Source organism: Lathyrus oleraceus, chromosome 1 (genome assembly GCF_024323335.1).
Source record: "Lathyrus oleraceus cultivar Zhongwan6 chromosome 1, CAAS_Psat_ZW6_1.0, whole genome shotgun sequence".
NCBI classification, from domain to species: Eukaryota; Viridiplantae; Streptophyta; class Magnoliopsida; order Fabales; family Fabaceae; genus Lathyrus; species Lathyrus oleraceus.
The window spans coordinates 260674363-260690417 of NC_066579.1; the positions used below are offsets into that span (position 1 = coordinate 260674363).

The window sequence follows — 16055 nt, forward strand, 5'->3', positions numbered from 1 at the left end:
ACTGATAGTGACTGCGACATTGACCGGTGGATAAAGCCGTGCGCACCAGGGAAGGGAGTCCAGAACTGGAAGGCCTGAAAAATCAGCACTGTCACTCATCCGGAAGAGTAATGTTTCTTGTTTCTCAATTTTATCTGCATGGAAGCCATACGTTTTGCCCGAAGCGTAATGGTCCATTGTGAGGGCCACCTCATGTTTCATTTTGCAACATTTGCATCATAAATAAATGGATGTTTTTCAATTAAAAGCGGTGTTCCCTGTTTTTCATTTATTTTTACAGTTTAAAAACAAATAAAAATGGCAATGTTTATTTTCATTTTTCCCCTTTTGATTTGTCTTGTGCCGACATCGAAAAATAATTCTCCGGATCTCATTGATAACGATTTGGTTACACCTTTGTATGACTTCGACAATCCGATCTATCATGCCGAAGAAGAAGGCGAAGAAGATTGTGATCTGCTGGAAGATTAGCCAGGTTGTTGAAACAAGAGGAGAAGGTGATTCAGCCGCATGAGGAGCGGATTAAGATTGTTATTCCAAGCACCGCCGTGGTCAGGAAGGAAATGGAAATTGGGGCCGCTTCAGAGGCGAGTTGAAAGCAGAACGGTAGCCCTGTGGAAAGAGCATGTGGATATCTTCGCCTGGTCGTGTCAGGATATGCCAGGGTCGGATACCGATGTCGTTGTGCACAAGCTGCCATGGAAAGAAGACTGTCCTCTAGAGAAGCAGAACGCCGGTGCTACTTATCAGAGAGCCATGGTGACTTTGTTTCATGATATGATTCATCATAAAATTGAATGCTATGTTGATGACATGATAGCAAAGTCCCAAACAGAAGAGGGGCATCTGGCAGATCTGGCCAAGCGGAGTAGACCAGTTGAGACAATTCAAACTGAGGTTGAATTCAGATAAGTGCACTATCAGAGTGCGGTCCGGTATGATGTTGGGGTTCGTTGTAAGAGGGGAATCGAGGTTGATCCTGCTTAAAAAAACAAAAGGAAAAAAAGAAAGAAAACAAAACAAGAAATGCCTGAACCAAGAACAAAAAAAAGGAAAAAAAAAGAAAAAGGAGGTTCGTGGTCTATTAGGTAGATTGAACTACATGTCATGGTTCACATCTCACCTAATAGCCATGTGTGAACCCATTCAAGCTGAGAAAGAAAAATCAAACGGTCAGGTGAAATAATGATTGCCAAGGGGCATTGAAAAATAAAAGAATAAGTTGCAGGAACCTCTGATTCTGATACTTCCTGTGAAAAGAGACTGTTAATCTGGTACTTGACAGCCCTCGAGGGGTCTATGAGGTGTACTGGGGCAGCATGACGAGTCTGGTCGAAAAGAGCATGCAATTTACCTTAGCAAAAAGTTTACCGACTGTGAAACAATACATTCACTGTTCGAGAAAACTTGATGTACTTTGGCATAGGCTGCTCGCCGACTGAGACAGTATATGCTGGTTCATACCACTTTGTGGATTTCAAGATGGATCTGATCAAGTACATATCTGAGAAGCCAGCAGTGACCAGACGGGTTGCAAGAGGGCAAATGATTTTGATTGAATGCGATATTCAGTACACCGCTCAGAAAACTATCAAGGGGAGTGTATTGTCTGATTACCTCGCCCAACAACCCGTGGAGGATTATCAACCGATGAAGTTTGAGTTCCCTGATGAGGGCATCTCGAGGTGCTCTAAATCGAAAGATTGGGAGTAACCGATCCCGGAGGAGGGGCCTGACCCCGAATCCGAACGGATTCTGATGTCTGATGGGGTTAATATGGATGAGTCAGTGCCGTGTTGGTTACGCAAAAAAGGGATCTCATGTTCCTGTCGTTTCCCGGATAATATTTGAATACACCAGCAAGGGTGATTGAGTAGGAAGCTTGTATCCTGGGTATCGATCTTCGGTGAGTGTGCCTACTGGGGCAAAGCCTTTCTAAGCTGGTATATGGAATGGAAGCCGTGTCACCGGTTAAGGTTCAAATCTCATCTTTGAGAGTCCTGAGGGACGTGAAATTGCAAGAGGCTGAATGGGTAAGGACCCGGTATGAAGAGTTGAGCCTGATTGAGGAAAAGAGGCTGGCAGCCATTTGTCATGGGCAGTTGTACCAGCAGAGGATGAAGCGTGCTTTTGACAGAAAGGTACGACCTCGGGTATATCACGTAGGTGATATGGTGCTGAAAAGGATCCTTCCTCCTCAAAACGATCGTAGGGGCAAGTGGACACCTAATTATGAAGGTCCATTCGTGGTCAAGAAGGTTTTCTCTGGCGGGGCCTTGTTGTTAACGACCATGGATGGCGAGGATTTTCCATCCCCTGTGAATGCAGACGCAGTTAAAAAATACTTCGTGTAAATAGACCCGCTGGACGAAAAGAATAAAATAGTCCAGGCAAAAATGGGCATCCCGGTGAACCAAAAAACAGAAAGAAAGGTTCGGGCAAAAATTAGGGATATAAAATGAAAAAGGTACACCCGGCAAGTCGAAAACCTGAAAAGGCGACTTGGGCAAAAAAGGGTATCCCGGTGGACTGAAAACCCGAAAGGGCGGTCCAGGCAAAAGAGGGATTGAAACGAACAACTGCGTCTAGCATGATCGTTTGCGCTTTGGTTAAGGCATCATGGATAATACCCGGTAGGGATCAGTCAGAAACGTCTTGTTCAGAAGGCAGAAAGCACGGAGAGTCTGAGGACATATGGGGTGTAACCGAGTTGGAACTCGATGAGATTACGGGTTTCACATTGCCATTAGGATAGATTTTTCCTTTTGTGCGCAATTACCTCTTTTCAGGAATTGCTTCCTTTGTATTGCTCAATTTGAGCCACACACTTTTCAATCAATAAAATGCATATTCAGTCAAATAATTTTGTTTTTGTTTTTCATTACCGCTTTGATTGCAAAAACATCCGATTATTTGTGATAAAGAATCTTGCATTTTAAGACATACAGGTCCCTTCCAATGCATGTTTATAAGATGGAAAACTTGAAATCTTATTCGGAAGGTTGAGTGACCCAAGTATTGAAATCTTGACACGCCTGGGGCACGGTTTTATCTAACGATCTGTTTTGCAGGTACTGTTAGATCTTTTCACTCACTTGCAGGTTGTGATGTGGAAGCTTTTAACAAATCCCCGCGGAGTCCAATCGGGGACGAGTGAATGAAAGAATGGTGAAAAGACGATGAGACGTACGACGGTCCTTGAGATTAATCAAGAAGACTCTTCAAAGTCTGAAAATTGAAAAGTCTGTATAGTCCCCAGGAGCTCGCTCTCCGTCGAGTACAGAGCGGTTTGGAATACAAGATGATGGAGCAGAAAAGTCCAGAAGAGTCTGGGAGCTCTCAAAAGTGGAAAGCTGACATGGGAGTTGGATATGAATACCAAGGTTCGACGAGTCGTCGGGTGTTCAGTACCAGAATTTCCTCATCTCCCCAAGCAGAGTCGTGAGGACTATTTCCCCAGCAGATTCAAGGTCTGTGGCTTCCCTAGCAGGGTCAGGATGGTTATCCCCAGCAAGTTTCAGATCAATGCTTCCCCAGTCGCCAGGCCTGAAGGTTGCTGTTTCCCAGCGGAGGTATCTGTGAGGGTTTCCCAAGCAGAGTTGGGATTCTTATCCCCAGCTAGTCAAGATTGGTGTATCCCCACAGAGTGCATTGGTGGTGCTACCCCAGCAATTCCAAGCGGATCGGGTGCAAAGGAGGTTATCCCCAGCAAGGGTTGCCCTTTTCCCAACAGCAGCGCTATTCCCCAACAGGGTGGAGATCGGAGTGTTGGCGAGTTCCTCAGCAGAGTGTCTCGAGCTCCCCAGGAGAGTCCCTTGAGGGGGATACTTTTTATGCATTCATCATGTAGAATAAGCATAGCATATTGCATAATAAATCGCGTAGCATTTCCATAAGGATGGAGCATTACGTAGAAAAAAGTCATGCATCATTGCAAGCATAGGCTAGTCTCAAGCTGTGGTTATTGTTTGAGAGGTGGTTTTGCCCGAAGGTGAAGATGTTACTCTGAGGAGTTTAGCATCATGACGTCAGGTCAGCAGTGTTCCCCAGTAGTGCGATACTGGAGGAAACTTTTCCGTCAGACAGAGATGGAAATGAAGATCGGAAAATGTTACGCGATCAGCGCGACTCGAGCCGTGGTTACCGCTTGAGATGTGGTTTCGCTGGATGGTGAAGATGTCACTCCGAGGAGTTCAGCATCGTGATTTTGGAGCAACAGTATTTCCCAGTTAGTCCCCGGCAGGCGTCTGCCTGGTTCTGACATATGTGGATGTCATCCTTGCGATGCCAGTAAGTGTCGTGTCGATCCTCGTCTGGTCGAGTTTTCTTTGGTGTCAAGTAAACATCATTGTTCGATGTCCAGTAAACGTCGAGTTTCCGCCCAGTCATCAGTTAATGTCTGGTCGAGCTTTCTTTGGTGTCAGTAAACATCATTGTTCGATGTCCAGTAAACGTCGAGTTTCCGCCCAGTCATCAGTTAATGTCTGGTCGAGCTTTCTTTGGTGTCAGTAAACATCATTGTTCGATGTCCAGTAAACGTCGAGTTCCCTCCCAGTCATCAGTTAATGTCTGGTCGAGCTTTTTTTGGTGTCAGTAAACATCATTGTTCGATGTCCAGTAAACGTCGAGTTCCCTCCCAGTCATCAGTATGTCTGGTCGAGTTTTCTTTGGTGTCAAGTAAACATCATTGTTCGATGTCCAGTAAACATCGAGTTCCCTCCCAGTCATCAGTATGTCTGGTCGAGTTTTCTTTGGTGTCAAGTAAACATCATTGTTCGATGTCCAGTAAACGTCGAGTTCCCTCCCAGTCATCAGTATGTCTGGTCGAGTTTTCTTTGGTGTCAAGTAAACATCATTGTTCGATGTCCAGTAAACGTCGAGTTTCTTCCCAGTCATCAGTCAATGTCTGGTTGAAAGTGTTACTCTGAGGAGTTTAGCATCATGACGTCAGATCAGCAAGGTTCCCCAGTAGTGCGATACTGGAGGAAATTTTTCCGTCGGACGGAGATGGAAATAAAATCAAAGGACGTTACGCGATCAGCGCGACAATTGGGGTTCAAATGAAGAAAGGGAAATGTTGAGGCATTTTCTGGAGATCGGGGTTCAATTGGAGAAAGGGAAATGTTGAGGCATTTTTTGGAGATCGGGGTCCAAATAGAGATTGGAGTTGAAGATTATATCCAGGATGAGGTCCGCAGGATTGTCTTTTGTTCATGTGTCACCTTAGACTTTGGCTGAGGTCAATGGAGGTCGTTATAGGTGTCTTCTGAGGAAGAGATGCACATGTTACCTTCCTTTTGTGAAGGTGTACCCTCTGATATGTCGCCCTCAGAGTGGTGTTTGGTGTTATTTCCGACGGTGCCAGCGGAATTATCACAAGAAACGGAGAAAGGGAGATGTTGAGGCATTTTCTTGAGATTGGGGTCCAAATGGAGAAAAGGAGACACGAGGTGTTTTCTGGAGAACGGGGTTCACAATGGCGATCGCAAGTTATCGTCAGGCGACTGGGGTTCAAATGGAGAATGGGGTTCATTATTTGGCAAACAAGATGTCGGGGTTCAAATGCAGTGATCTGGGATCATTTGCGCAAAAAGAAAATTTCGGGGTCCAAGAAAATAGAAAAAAGAGAAATCATGAGAAAATTTCGGGGTTCAAGAAAAGCAAAAAAGGAGATAATAATCCCCAGCGGATGTGGTGATCAGGCCGACTTTCTCCGTACCAAACGGATTTTTGTTTCAGAGATTGCTTCTTTGCCGATTCTGACAGGCATTGTTAATTATTTTCCCATCAGAGTGCAAATTGTTCGTCTGTTCTTGGTATTCAATCACTCTTCATCCTGATCATCTGAAAGCCGAGGCTATTCATATTGACAGGTTCACAGTGGATTGAATAGGGGCAGCTGTAACACCTCAAAATTTGCCCTCCTCTCTTGGGACCAACTTAACATATTTGCATTGCATTTTTTAGGTCATTAGTCATTGCATATTGCATATCATGTGGTTACATTGTGCAAGTCATCCCTCAAAAGTCTTGGTCAGAAGATGAAGAGGTCATGATGCAAGCTAGGGTTTCATGGACTGATCACTAACTATCTGAGGGTGGTGATTCAAATTAGGGTTTCATGTTCTTCAAGGAGGTTGAGCTTGATCTTGGTTGAAATGATACATCATCATCATCATGGTCTTGTTATCATCCAGAAGATTCAAGTGTTTGATCAGTTACCTTGAGATTAGGGTTTTGACCACTGGTCAACTCTAATCATCTGCATTGGGCCAATCAGGGCATGGCAAGGAGATGGGGTCTACAATGGATATGGGGATCATCATGTGGTTATATTGAGCTTATGGAGGCTAGGGTATCATCATTGAGCCATTTCATCAGGCGTTTGAGGCTCAACTTGATCAGTGCATTGCCAAATTCATCTATCAGTTGAAAAAGTCAGCTGTGGTCAACTGTGCTTGATTTTATGGATTTGGAGGTGGGAGAGAGTTGGATACACTTCATTCATGTCTAAACAAGTTTCATTTGACATTTCAAACATCAAGAATGAAGAAAATAAAGTCAGACAAAAAGTTGCCAAAAATAGAAAGTGACTTGTAATGGAAGTTTCCAAAAATGGAAAGTTTTTCACCTCAAAATTACATGTCCAAAAAAGCTTCAAATGAAAATTTGTCTAACATGAAAGTTGTATATCTTGCTCTCACCTTTCCAAAAAGTCTAAGAACTTGAAATTCCCATGTATGGTTGACAAGTTATGGTCCAATCATTTTCCAAAAATGCCTAAAATCAAAGTGGCATAACTTTCACATGGAATGTCCAAATTGGATGATCTTTCTTTGAGCAAACCCCATTTCACATGTACTTTCATGATGCATGGTCAAAATTCATCAAAAATGGTCAAGGCAAAAAGTCAATTTTCAAGTGGATGCATTTGTACTTTTGGTGTGAGATAGTGAAATTGAGTTTTACAAGGAATTTGCACATGAAACCAATGCCAACACACTCCAAATTCCAAATAAAACATGTTTGAGCTGTCATTTGCTGTCATAGTGCATTATTTTGAAAAGGTCATTTTGGACATTGCACTTAAAATCACATTATGCTAAATCAAGCTAATTTGCTAATTGTGATTAAGGAAAGGGATTAAGGAGTGAGTATAAGTTTCTAATTCTAACAGAATCATAATCACAATTCCATATTCCAAGATCTGTAACTGAATTTCCCTCAAAAACCACAAATTCTCTCCAAAACTTCATCACTTTTTTTCATCAAATCTTCATCAAATCTTCATCAATTTGCTTCGTTCTTGCTTGATCCATGCTCTACATGTGGTATTGATGATCTGTTCCAGCAAATCCGTGCCAAAACCTTCAGGAATCACGACTGTTCAAAGCTTGCTCATCAATGGAGTTTTCATCATTCTTGCAATTGGAGCATCCTTGAGCTGAAGAACTTCTTCCAATCAACTTACAGGACCTTAAGCTTCATCTGTTTTTGGCTTTTGCACCTGGAAAAACACAAATTCGCGTCTGCCATTTCCAAGAGGTAGAGTTTCGAAAATCTCCATTTCTTGAATTATGATATGCATTTTGTAGTTCATTCATTGTAGATTAGCATGATGCTTATAGTTTTGAATTTGGTTGAGAATTGTGAGAGAAATCTGGATCTAAAGTTTGATGCGCATTTCTTTTTTTGTCCGATTTGCTTTGTATGTTAGGAATTAGGTTAAGCCAGTTATATATCCATGATGTACATGATCATACGGTTCCAATGATGTATAGTTTGTTGATTATGGTTGAGATTCGTTGTTCTTCAATTTCTGGATTTTCTGGCCTTGTTCTTGCTGAAGAACAAGATGAAACTCGTGTTTGATCCGTGTAATGCCTTGCCTGAGTTCAAATTGTGTTTGGCGCCATCTTTGGACCAATGAGCGCTTGCCAGCGAATAAATAAGCACGATGCCGTTTTGGCCTGGCTCTCTAAAATTACAACCGTGCCACTGGTTCATGTTATTTTAATTCATTTCATTTTCTTTTTTCAAACTTTATTTAATTTGATTACATGATCTTGTAAAATTCACAAATCACTCATTTCTTGTCCAAATTTTGTGAGGTTTTTTTCACCATGCTCCTTGTAATGTGTAGAATTTAATCATGATTTTTGTGATTGTTGTGCACGTGTGGAAAATTAAAATGCTTAGGGATTGATTCAATGTGTCACATTTGAACATGTCTTACCATATCTTTCATAAAATGATGATGCTTTCAAAGAAATGGATGAAATTTTTTGTGCATATTCTGGACACTTTGATGGTGATTTTCATGTAGAGTTTATAATTTTTGGATACCTGGTTGTTGAGATATGAATTTTTGAATAGAGGTGTGACAATTTGTGTCACACCAAGCTTGATGAATTTCATGATTTTATTTGCCTTGCTTAGGGTTGTTGAATTGAGCCAATTATTTGCATGTTTGAGCATTGGTATGTTGAGAATACATGAGAATTTTTCTGGATTTATTGATGGCATTTCCTAATTGATTGGAATTTTCTCCTCTGTTTGGTCATTTTGGTGATTTGTTTTGTGACACATGTTACCATTTGATTTGTGAATTTCTGATCATTGATTGTATGAGTGTGAAATTTGGTATGAGCATTGTAGACACACTATAGGTCATTGTGGTTTTGATCCCATTCATTTATCATGTATTGTCACTGATTTATGATTTTTGGAAGTTGATGTTTGTTTGGATACCATGTGTTGGCTTGCTTGAACTTGTCTGAACTTTATGAATTTAATTTCCATACTTCCATTGATCCAAATGAGCTGAAAATTGATATGCTACTCATTGAATGTGTTCTGTTTAGGTTGGAATTTTTGTGGAATTTATTGAGTTGTGTTTGATATGGATTTGATTGTGATCATTCTGTTTGGTCTATTGATGTTGCAAATTGCATGTTTGATACTATTTTGTGCATAAAATGATAATGGTGATTGATATGAGCATGGGACCAATTGGTCTTGCTTTTAAATTGTTTGAATGTGGTTTTGGATAATTTTCACTTGCTGTTTTGATTTTTTCATCTCCTTTGGACCCTAGGCTTGGCCTAGTGGTCTTGTTTCTCATGGTTGGTTTGGATTTTCAGGTTGAAATGCAAAAGGCTTAAGGAGAAAATTGCAAGCTGATTAAATTGAGTTTTGTTTGATGTTGTAAACTAACATTGGTTTTGTGTTGTAGGGTTTGATGCTTGAGCTTGGGCTCATGGCTTGCACTTGTGTGCATTAACTTGTGTTTGACTGTACAGATTAACATTTGCTGTTTACTGTTGGTTTGTCTGAGTACTGATGATACTTGATTGATTCCAGGTACCATAGTCGCTTTAGTTCTTTAAGAACTTGTTGTGCTGCTGCTTGGTTGTATAAACCAGTTGAGGTAGACTCTCTTGTCTCCATGTAGTCTGGAAGACCTGGCCTGTTACTTGGCCAAGCAACTGTCTGAAGTCCTCCTTAAGAGGCGATGTTTGTGATTGTTTACTTTTGTGCCAAGCAGGTAAAGACCTCTATGAGGCAATTGGCGGAACCCAAGGGATATGCAATCTATCCCCCGCTATTCTGTTGAGTCGTCCCTCTGCTCACACCACTGTGTTGACGCATTGGGACATTAACCCAAGATCTTGTGTTGTTGCCCAGTCGAGTCAGAGTCTTGAGCGTAGAAGGGTCCCTCCATTCTGGACCCACGCTCCTTTGTCTGAAGCTCTCCCTGGCCAGGGATAAGAGCTGTGAAGTCTAATCTTCACTCACCTTTCATCTGCTTCACCCTGACTCTCAATGTCAGGGTTAAGAGCGAACACTACCTTGTACAGATGACTTGCCTCGGCAGTCCACCCTTGTTTGAGCCTCACTTGACTGGATATAGTGTGTGCTATGTGAAATGTTTGTTTTATTTTGATTGATGCTTGCATGCTTGTTTTTCCTGGTTAGGATTAGCTTGCTGTTGTGCAAGTAGGATAGAAACCACAACATAGGGCAATGACGCATGATAACACTAGGCTCGAGTACAGCTCCCTGGTAGTGTGTCTCCCTTTGTATCTGGTTAGAATTTCTTTCCCGTTCAGGGGAACTACGTCGCCCTGATCCTCATACCAGATGAGGTACGTAGGCAGGAGACCGTGCGAGGTCTCTCCGGGCACTTTTTTTTCTTTTTTGTGTGTGTTAGCTTGTTTCTTCTTGTGTGTCAGGATATGGATGTAAGCCCAGCGATTGGCTGTCCGTATCTTGATTGTGTTTGTTTGGTTCGGAAGCCGATGTAAGCCCAGCGATTGGCATTCGGGTTCCAGGTTTGCCTGTGTTTGTGTGTGTCTTGTTTGGCGTGCGTGAGCCGAACTACGGCAGCTCTGATTCTCGTTCCAGACGAGATACGTAGGCATAGGATGCAATGTCCTAGCGAGCCCTCTTCCTCTTAACCCCACCTGTGTTGTCTTCGGTGAGTATGTGTGTGATGTTTGTTTAGCAACCTTTTCTTTCTTTTAGAGCGTGGATCCCATCGAGTACGACGGACGTGAGGGGTGCTAATACCTTCCCCTTGCGTAACCGACTCCCGATCCCATCTCTTTGGTCGCGAGACCATGATTTTTCCAGGTTTACTCTGAGCGTTTCCTTTCCCTCTTTTGGGATAAATAACGCACGGTGGCGGCTCTGTGTTGTTTGTTTTAGCCCGCCGGTTGTTTTTCGCGGATGCGGCACCGGCTTACCGATGGAATTCGCCCATGATGGAATAGGCATCAAACCAGAGCAGTGATCAAAACTGAAACTGCTTTCGGAAGCTTACCATTTGTTATGACGTGAGCTGCCTCAAACCAGTACGCAATTAAGCGTTGTAGTCGGCACCGATCCTGCAACATTGCCAACAATTTGCATCAGTTAACACTGTTACATCCACTACGCCAAAAAAGGTTTTTTAACAGTGCATCTTAGACAGCGCTTTTGAAAGAAAGAGCTGTCTAAGGTTAAGATAAAAATAAAACACGGAAAATGTTCTAAAAAAATAATGAAAGCGCTTTTAAATATAGACCTTAGTCAGCGCTTTTGAGAAAGCGCTGTTTAAAGTCTTTCAGTTTAAACCACATTTTATTTTCTCTTTCTCTCTTTCGTATTTGTATTAAAACAAACAATTTGTTTTCAACCGCCGCCGTCAAACCCCTCTTCCTCTCATTCTCAAACTCCTTCACCTCCAGAAACTTCCACCAACACAAACGCTTCAGATACACCTCCTCCGCAACTAAATTCCCAATTTCCAATAAACCCCCCTCTTTCTCCGCCAATTTGGGGCTTTCTGGAAAAGCCCTAGTTTCTACCGTTCCACCACAGCCAGAACCAGAACAAGAACAAGAACAACCACAATCTTCCAAATTGCTCACTCTACCCACCATTCTCACTCTTGGCCGTGTCGCCGCCGTGCCGCTTCTTGTTGCCAGTAAGTGTTTCCCCTATTCTGCTCACTGCAACATTTTCATTTTCAATTTTATCTATTTTTGTATATAATTGTGTTCTGTGTAGCTTTCTATTTGGATGGTTGGCAAGGAACAGTAGCTACTACCACAATCTTCATTGCTGCTTCTGTTACAGATTGGCTTGATGGTTACATTGCTCGCAAGGTTATTCAATTCATTTCAAACACCACTAACTAACCCTATATTTTTCTTCTATCACTTTTTTCTTTTACTAAATTTGTTGCTTGCAATGCAGATGAATTTAAAATCTTCATTTGGTGCATTCTTAGATCCTGTAGCTGATAAGGTATTTCTTCCAATTCTTAACTTTTGATGCAATTGCAATTGCATACCGAAAGGCACATGTTAATGAATCTAAAAGTAGAAAATTTGTATTGAAACTAATAATGTTAAACATGCATGTGTTCTACTCAATGCAGCTTATGGTTGCTGCCACATTGGTTTTATTATGTACTAGACCTTTGGATGTTGGTTTGTTTGCACAAGCACCCTGGTTACTACCTATACCTGCCATTGCCATCATTGGCAGAGAGGTAATGAATGCTTATCTGACTTCTAATGCATGCTTTACTAATAAGCTCTTCTTTACATCACTGGGAACTGTGTGAGGGTCCTTCTTCATGTATCACTAAATTCATGCATCTTAATTGTTTTGTATTATTATATTTCTTTATTTTGTTCCATTTTTCATATTTTGTTCTTTGATGTTTTGTTTGTAACGTGTTTATGTGTACTAATGAATGAACTCTTACTACACCAACTTACCTTTACAATTAAACTGGTGTTCACTGTAACAGTCAAAGAATAAGAATTACTAATGATGTTATTTTTCATACTACTGAGTGAACTGGGCCGAAGCCAAGGTGGGTTAGATAATCAGTTTGTGTGTGGGAATGGAGATTTTTCAAGCATTTGATGATCTATTGTTTTAATCTACGGTGCTCTGGGAGCGAAATCTCTGATAGTTTAATTAGGGGTGACATTTTGTTTCCATCTTGTGTATATACCTGTAATTGTATTTTGCTTTGGCATGTTGGTGATGCATAATTAGTATATAATTACCCAAAAGCTTAATTCTCTGACTCACTGAGATCCATATTTATATGGTAAATTAGCCATACTCGTGTATTTTCATTATGCTTTTGAGACATCATACTTTGCCCTGATTTACTGGTTTTGCATTAGTGACCAAATCAGATACCTTATAATTTTGGACTGAACTGCACTTGGACATTGTGAACTTGCCATGATTAAATGAGTTGGTTAACTGAACTTATTAACTTTCTATGGAATGATGAGTTTATTGTATTGAAAGTGGTGATTAGATGGAAAGCAAAACGACTAGTTGTTGTTAATACCATGATGCACTGTGGTATTGAACTGCTTGTTGGAGATTTTTATAGGCATGCTGCTGGTTGGTATGGCAGACTGGCTAGGGTTAGGTTCAGTTCATCCAAAGAAACTGTTACTAATTAACTCTGTTTAAAGACTGTCAGTTCTTGTGCAGCTGGTTGAAAATGAATTGTTCGGTTATGCCCATAAGAGTGCTATCAAATGAGAGCAGTATCAAATGAGTTATGTTATGCCAGAATCAGTGTTTGCACCCTAGTGTCAAAGGATATATCAAATGAGAGCAGTATCCCGAGATTTAGTTCAGAGATATTTGGTTATTTCTGTTATGCCTATAAGAGCAGTATCACATGAGTTCTGTTATGATTTTATAGAAATTTTGCACTTTCTTCAACATGATTGTAGGCATCAATGTGTTCACCTTGGTAACAGGGTCTGCATCATTGTTTTTTTTCTCAATTTGATCTTCTAAGTCTCAGATTCACTGCAGCTTGAGATGGTAGATATATTTCCAGGTGGAAGAGGTAAGCTTTTCACTTGTCTCACTTTATGTTGCTCGGTTTCATGGACCATGCTTGTATCCACAATTGTGGATTCACAAAATTCGGTTTGCGCTTTGAATCGGGAGATTGAAACAAAGGACATTGTTGTGTACTTTACACACCATCTTGGCTTTGATTGTTTTGCAGGACTGATCATTTGTGTTTATGGTGGCAGGACTGGATTTTCACTCTAGAAAGACACTGTACTGTTAGAGGATAGAAACTATCTGTTTAACTATTAAGTGGAAATGTTTCGTATATTCTCATGTGCTATATCGATTTGGTAGGTGAGAGAGATAACTTCAATATGGCAGACAGACGAGCTTAGGCGCCAAAAACCCACTCCGGTTGATGAAGCTAGAGCTGGTAAGTTTCTCGAGTATCAAGGTTTTCTAGTTCACGTGAAAAGAAAAATAACAACTTGGCATATAATAACATTTTTTTTATCTTCCAAGGTTTGAATATAGTGGAGCAATCACTCTGGAAAGCTGTTCCTCATTATTTGCGTCGAGTCAGCAATGCTTTAAAGAAGGTCTATCATTTTTACTTCATGGTCAATTAGCTGCATTTAAATAAAATGACAGAATCCCAAACAGGAAAGTCCGGTTTTCAGAAGCTTTTAGAGCCACAGCTTCCTCAACTTCCTGGAATTGCTCCTTATAGAGTTGTCTTGGGAAATGTAAAGGATAAGGTATTGCTTCAGATTGATTCCGGTGATGAGTACTTGAAATCACATATTTTCGGTTTTGATATAGCAACTCGCAATTTGAGTTTAAAATCACCATTCAAATAAATGCATGAAATTTGTGTGTTCAGCTTGAGAGGAGCCGTAGACGGTTAGAACTTCTTCTTGAGGATGTTGCATGTGACTACGATCCTTTGGATTATTATGAAACTGCTGACCAGCTTTTGGAACCTCTGCTTCTCTGCTATGAATCTCTGGTACTCTTTCTCATTCCCTCTTTTTCCTGAATGGTTTGTCCACACTCCACAATTGCTATTTAACCTTCCGTGTCTTCAGCAATCATACGGATCCGGGGTGCTAGCTGATGGTCGACTTGCTGATCTCATTCGTAGAGTTGCTACCTTTGGAATGGTTCTAATGAAGCTTGACTTGCGCCAGGTCTGATTTGTATTTGATTTTTATCATTTCTGTAGTAATCAACTATGTTCTAAAACGATCTGTATTACAGGAATCAGGGAGACATGCTGACACGCTTGATGCAATCACAACGTATTTGGATATGGGTACTTACAGTGAATGGGATGAAGAAAAGAAATTAGATTTCTTAACTAGAGAGCTGAAAGGGAAGAGGCCACTAGTTCCTGTCAGTATAGAGGTGAGACAGTTAAGAGTTTTCACTTTTTATACAATGTACCGAGTCTTGACCAGTTATATTACCACCATTGTGATATTTCTAATTTACCGAGGCCTGTGATCTATTCAAAGTTCTTGCTATTTCTGATTGGTATCTTGATTTTTTTAGGTCCCGGCTGATGTTAAAGAAGTCTTGGATACATTCCAAATTGCTGCTGAACTAGGGAGTGATTCACTTGGAGCTTATGTGATCTCTATGGCCTCAAGTGTATGACTAATTGCTTATGGCTACAACTTGTGCTAAATCATTAATCAATCCTCAGATCCTTCATTTTTCTATCTAATTATTAATGAAATTTTATCCACTTTTTCTTGATTGTCAGGCAAGTGATGTTCTTGCAGTTGAGCTTTTACAAAAGGATGCACGGCTCGCTGCTACTGGAGAGTTGGGAAGAGCATGTCCTGGTGGAACGTAAGTAGGAAACCTTAAGTCGAACTTATTTATCTTTCAATTTGTGTGATCGAAATGGTGCTTTAGATGAAAAATTACTTGTCTATTATGTTTGTTTTGTGAATATTTGAATCTTATGACGTGTTTACAACAGGTTGCGGGTTGTCCCTCTATTTGAAACCGTGAAGGACCTAAGAGAAGCTGGTTCAGTTATCCGGAAACTTTTATCAATAGACTGGTACCACGAACATGTCATTAAGAATCACAACGATCATCAAGAGGTACCTTTTTAATCCGAGGTGTATTTGATTTTATGTTATAGTTATCATGTGAAATTCATTTGATAGTGTTGTAAATTTGTATATGCAGGTTATGGTTGGATATTCTGATTCTGGTAAAGATGCTGGACGCTTCACTGCTGCATGGGAACTTTACAAAGCTCAGGAGGATGTTGTTGCTGCTTGCAATGATTACGGTATTAAAGTTACACTGTTCCATGGCCGTGGAGGCAGTATTGGCCGGGGTGGTGGCCCTACATATCTGGCTATTCAATCCCAGCCACCCGGATCTGTGATGGTAGGTTATACATTTAGCTTTATCATTGTTAATTTTTTTTCTTTCTAAAAATGTTCTGCTTGATGCGAAGGTTAAGAGGGGACGCGGTTGTAAAATTTTCCCATGGTGCATTGCAGGGCACACTTCGGTCTACTGAGCAGGGAGAAATGGTAGAGGCCAAGTTTGGGTTACCACAGATAGCTGTTAGACAACTTGAAATATACACAACCGCAGTACTACTCGCAACTCTTCGTCCGCCTCTCCCACCAAGTTGTGGTTGGATTCATAGAATCTGACTACGATTGGAGTTTTGGACATTTGAAAGTCGTGGA

At 41.0% G+C, this 16055-nt stretch overlaps 2 protein-coding genes across 2 annotated transcripts; both read left to right on the top strand.

The window, feature by feature from the left end:
• Nucleotides 1-11178: 11178 nt before the first annotated feature.
• On the top strand, nt 11179-12327 carry LOC127102376 (CDP-diacylglycerol--glycerol-3-phosphate 3-phosphatidyltransferase 1, chloroplastic; the record flags this gene model as incomplete). Its single annotated transcript, XM_051039751.1, has 4 exons — nt 11179-11470; nt 11554-11651; nt 11743-11793; nt 11927-12327. Coding segments are annotated over 4 exons (630 nt in total), but the record flags the coding sequence as incomplete, so codon positions are not given.
• A 1626-nt stretch (nt 12328-13953) lies between these two features.
• LOC127130022 (phosphoenolpyruvate carboxylase 4) lies at nt 13954-15476 on the top strand. Its single transcript, XM_051059110.1, has 7 exons — nt 13954-14090; nt 14216-14341; nt 14421-14522; nt 14593-14739; nt 14887-14985; nt 15101-15189; nt 15323-15476. The coding sequence occupies exons 1-7, from the start codon at nt 13977-13979 to the stop codon at nt 15459-15461; spliced, it is 816 nt and encodes a 271-aa protein (XP_050915067.1). The 5' UTR covers nt 13954-13976; the 3' UTR covers nt 15462-15476.
• The last annotated feature ends 579 nt before the right edge of the window (nt 15477-16055 follow it).

Coding starts and splice junctions, on each gene's coding strand:
- LOC127130022 (XM_051059110.1), top strand. CDS start 13,977: ATGACAGAATCCCAAACAGGAAAGTCCGGTTTTCAGAAGCTTTTAGAG. Junction 14,091..14,215: donor TGGGAAATGTAAAGGATAAG/GTATTGCTTCAG, acceptor TTGTGTGTTCAG/CTTGAGAGGAGCCGTAGACG. Junction 15,190..15,322: donor AGAGCATGTCCTGGTGGAAC/GTAAGTAGGAAA, acceptor TGTTTACAACAG/GTTGCGGGTTGTCCCTCTAT.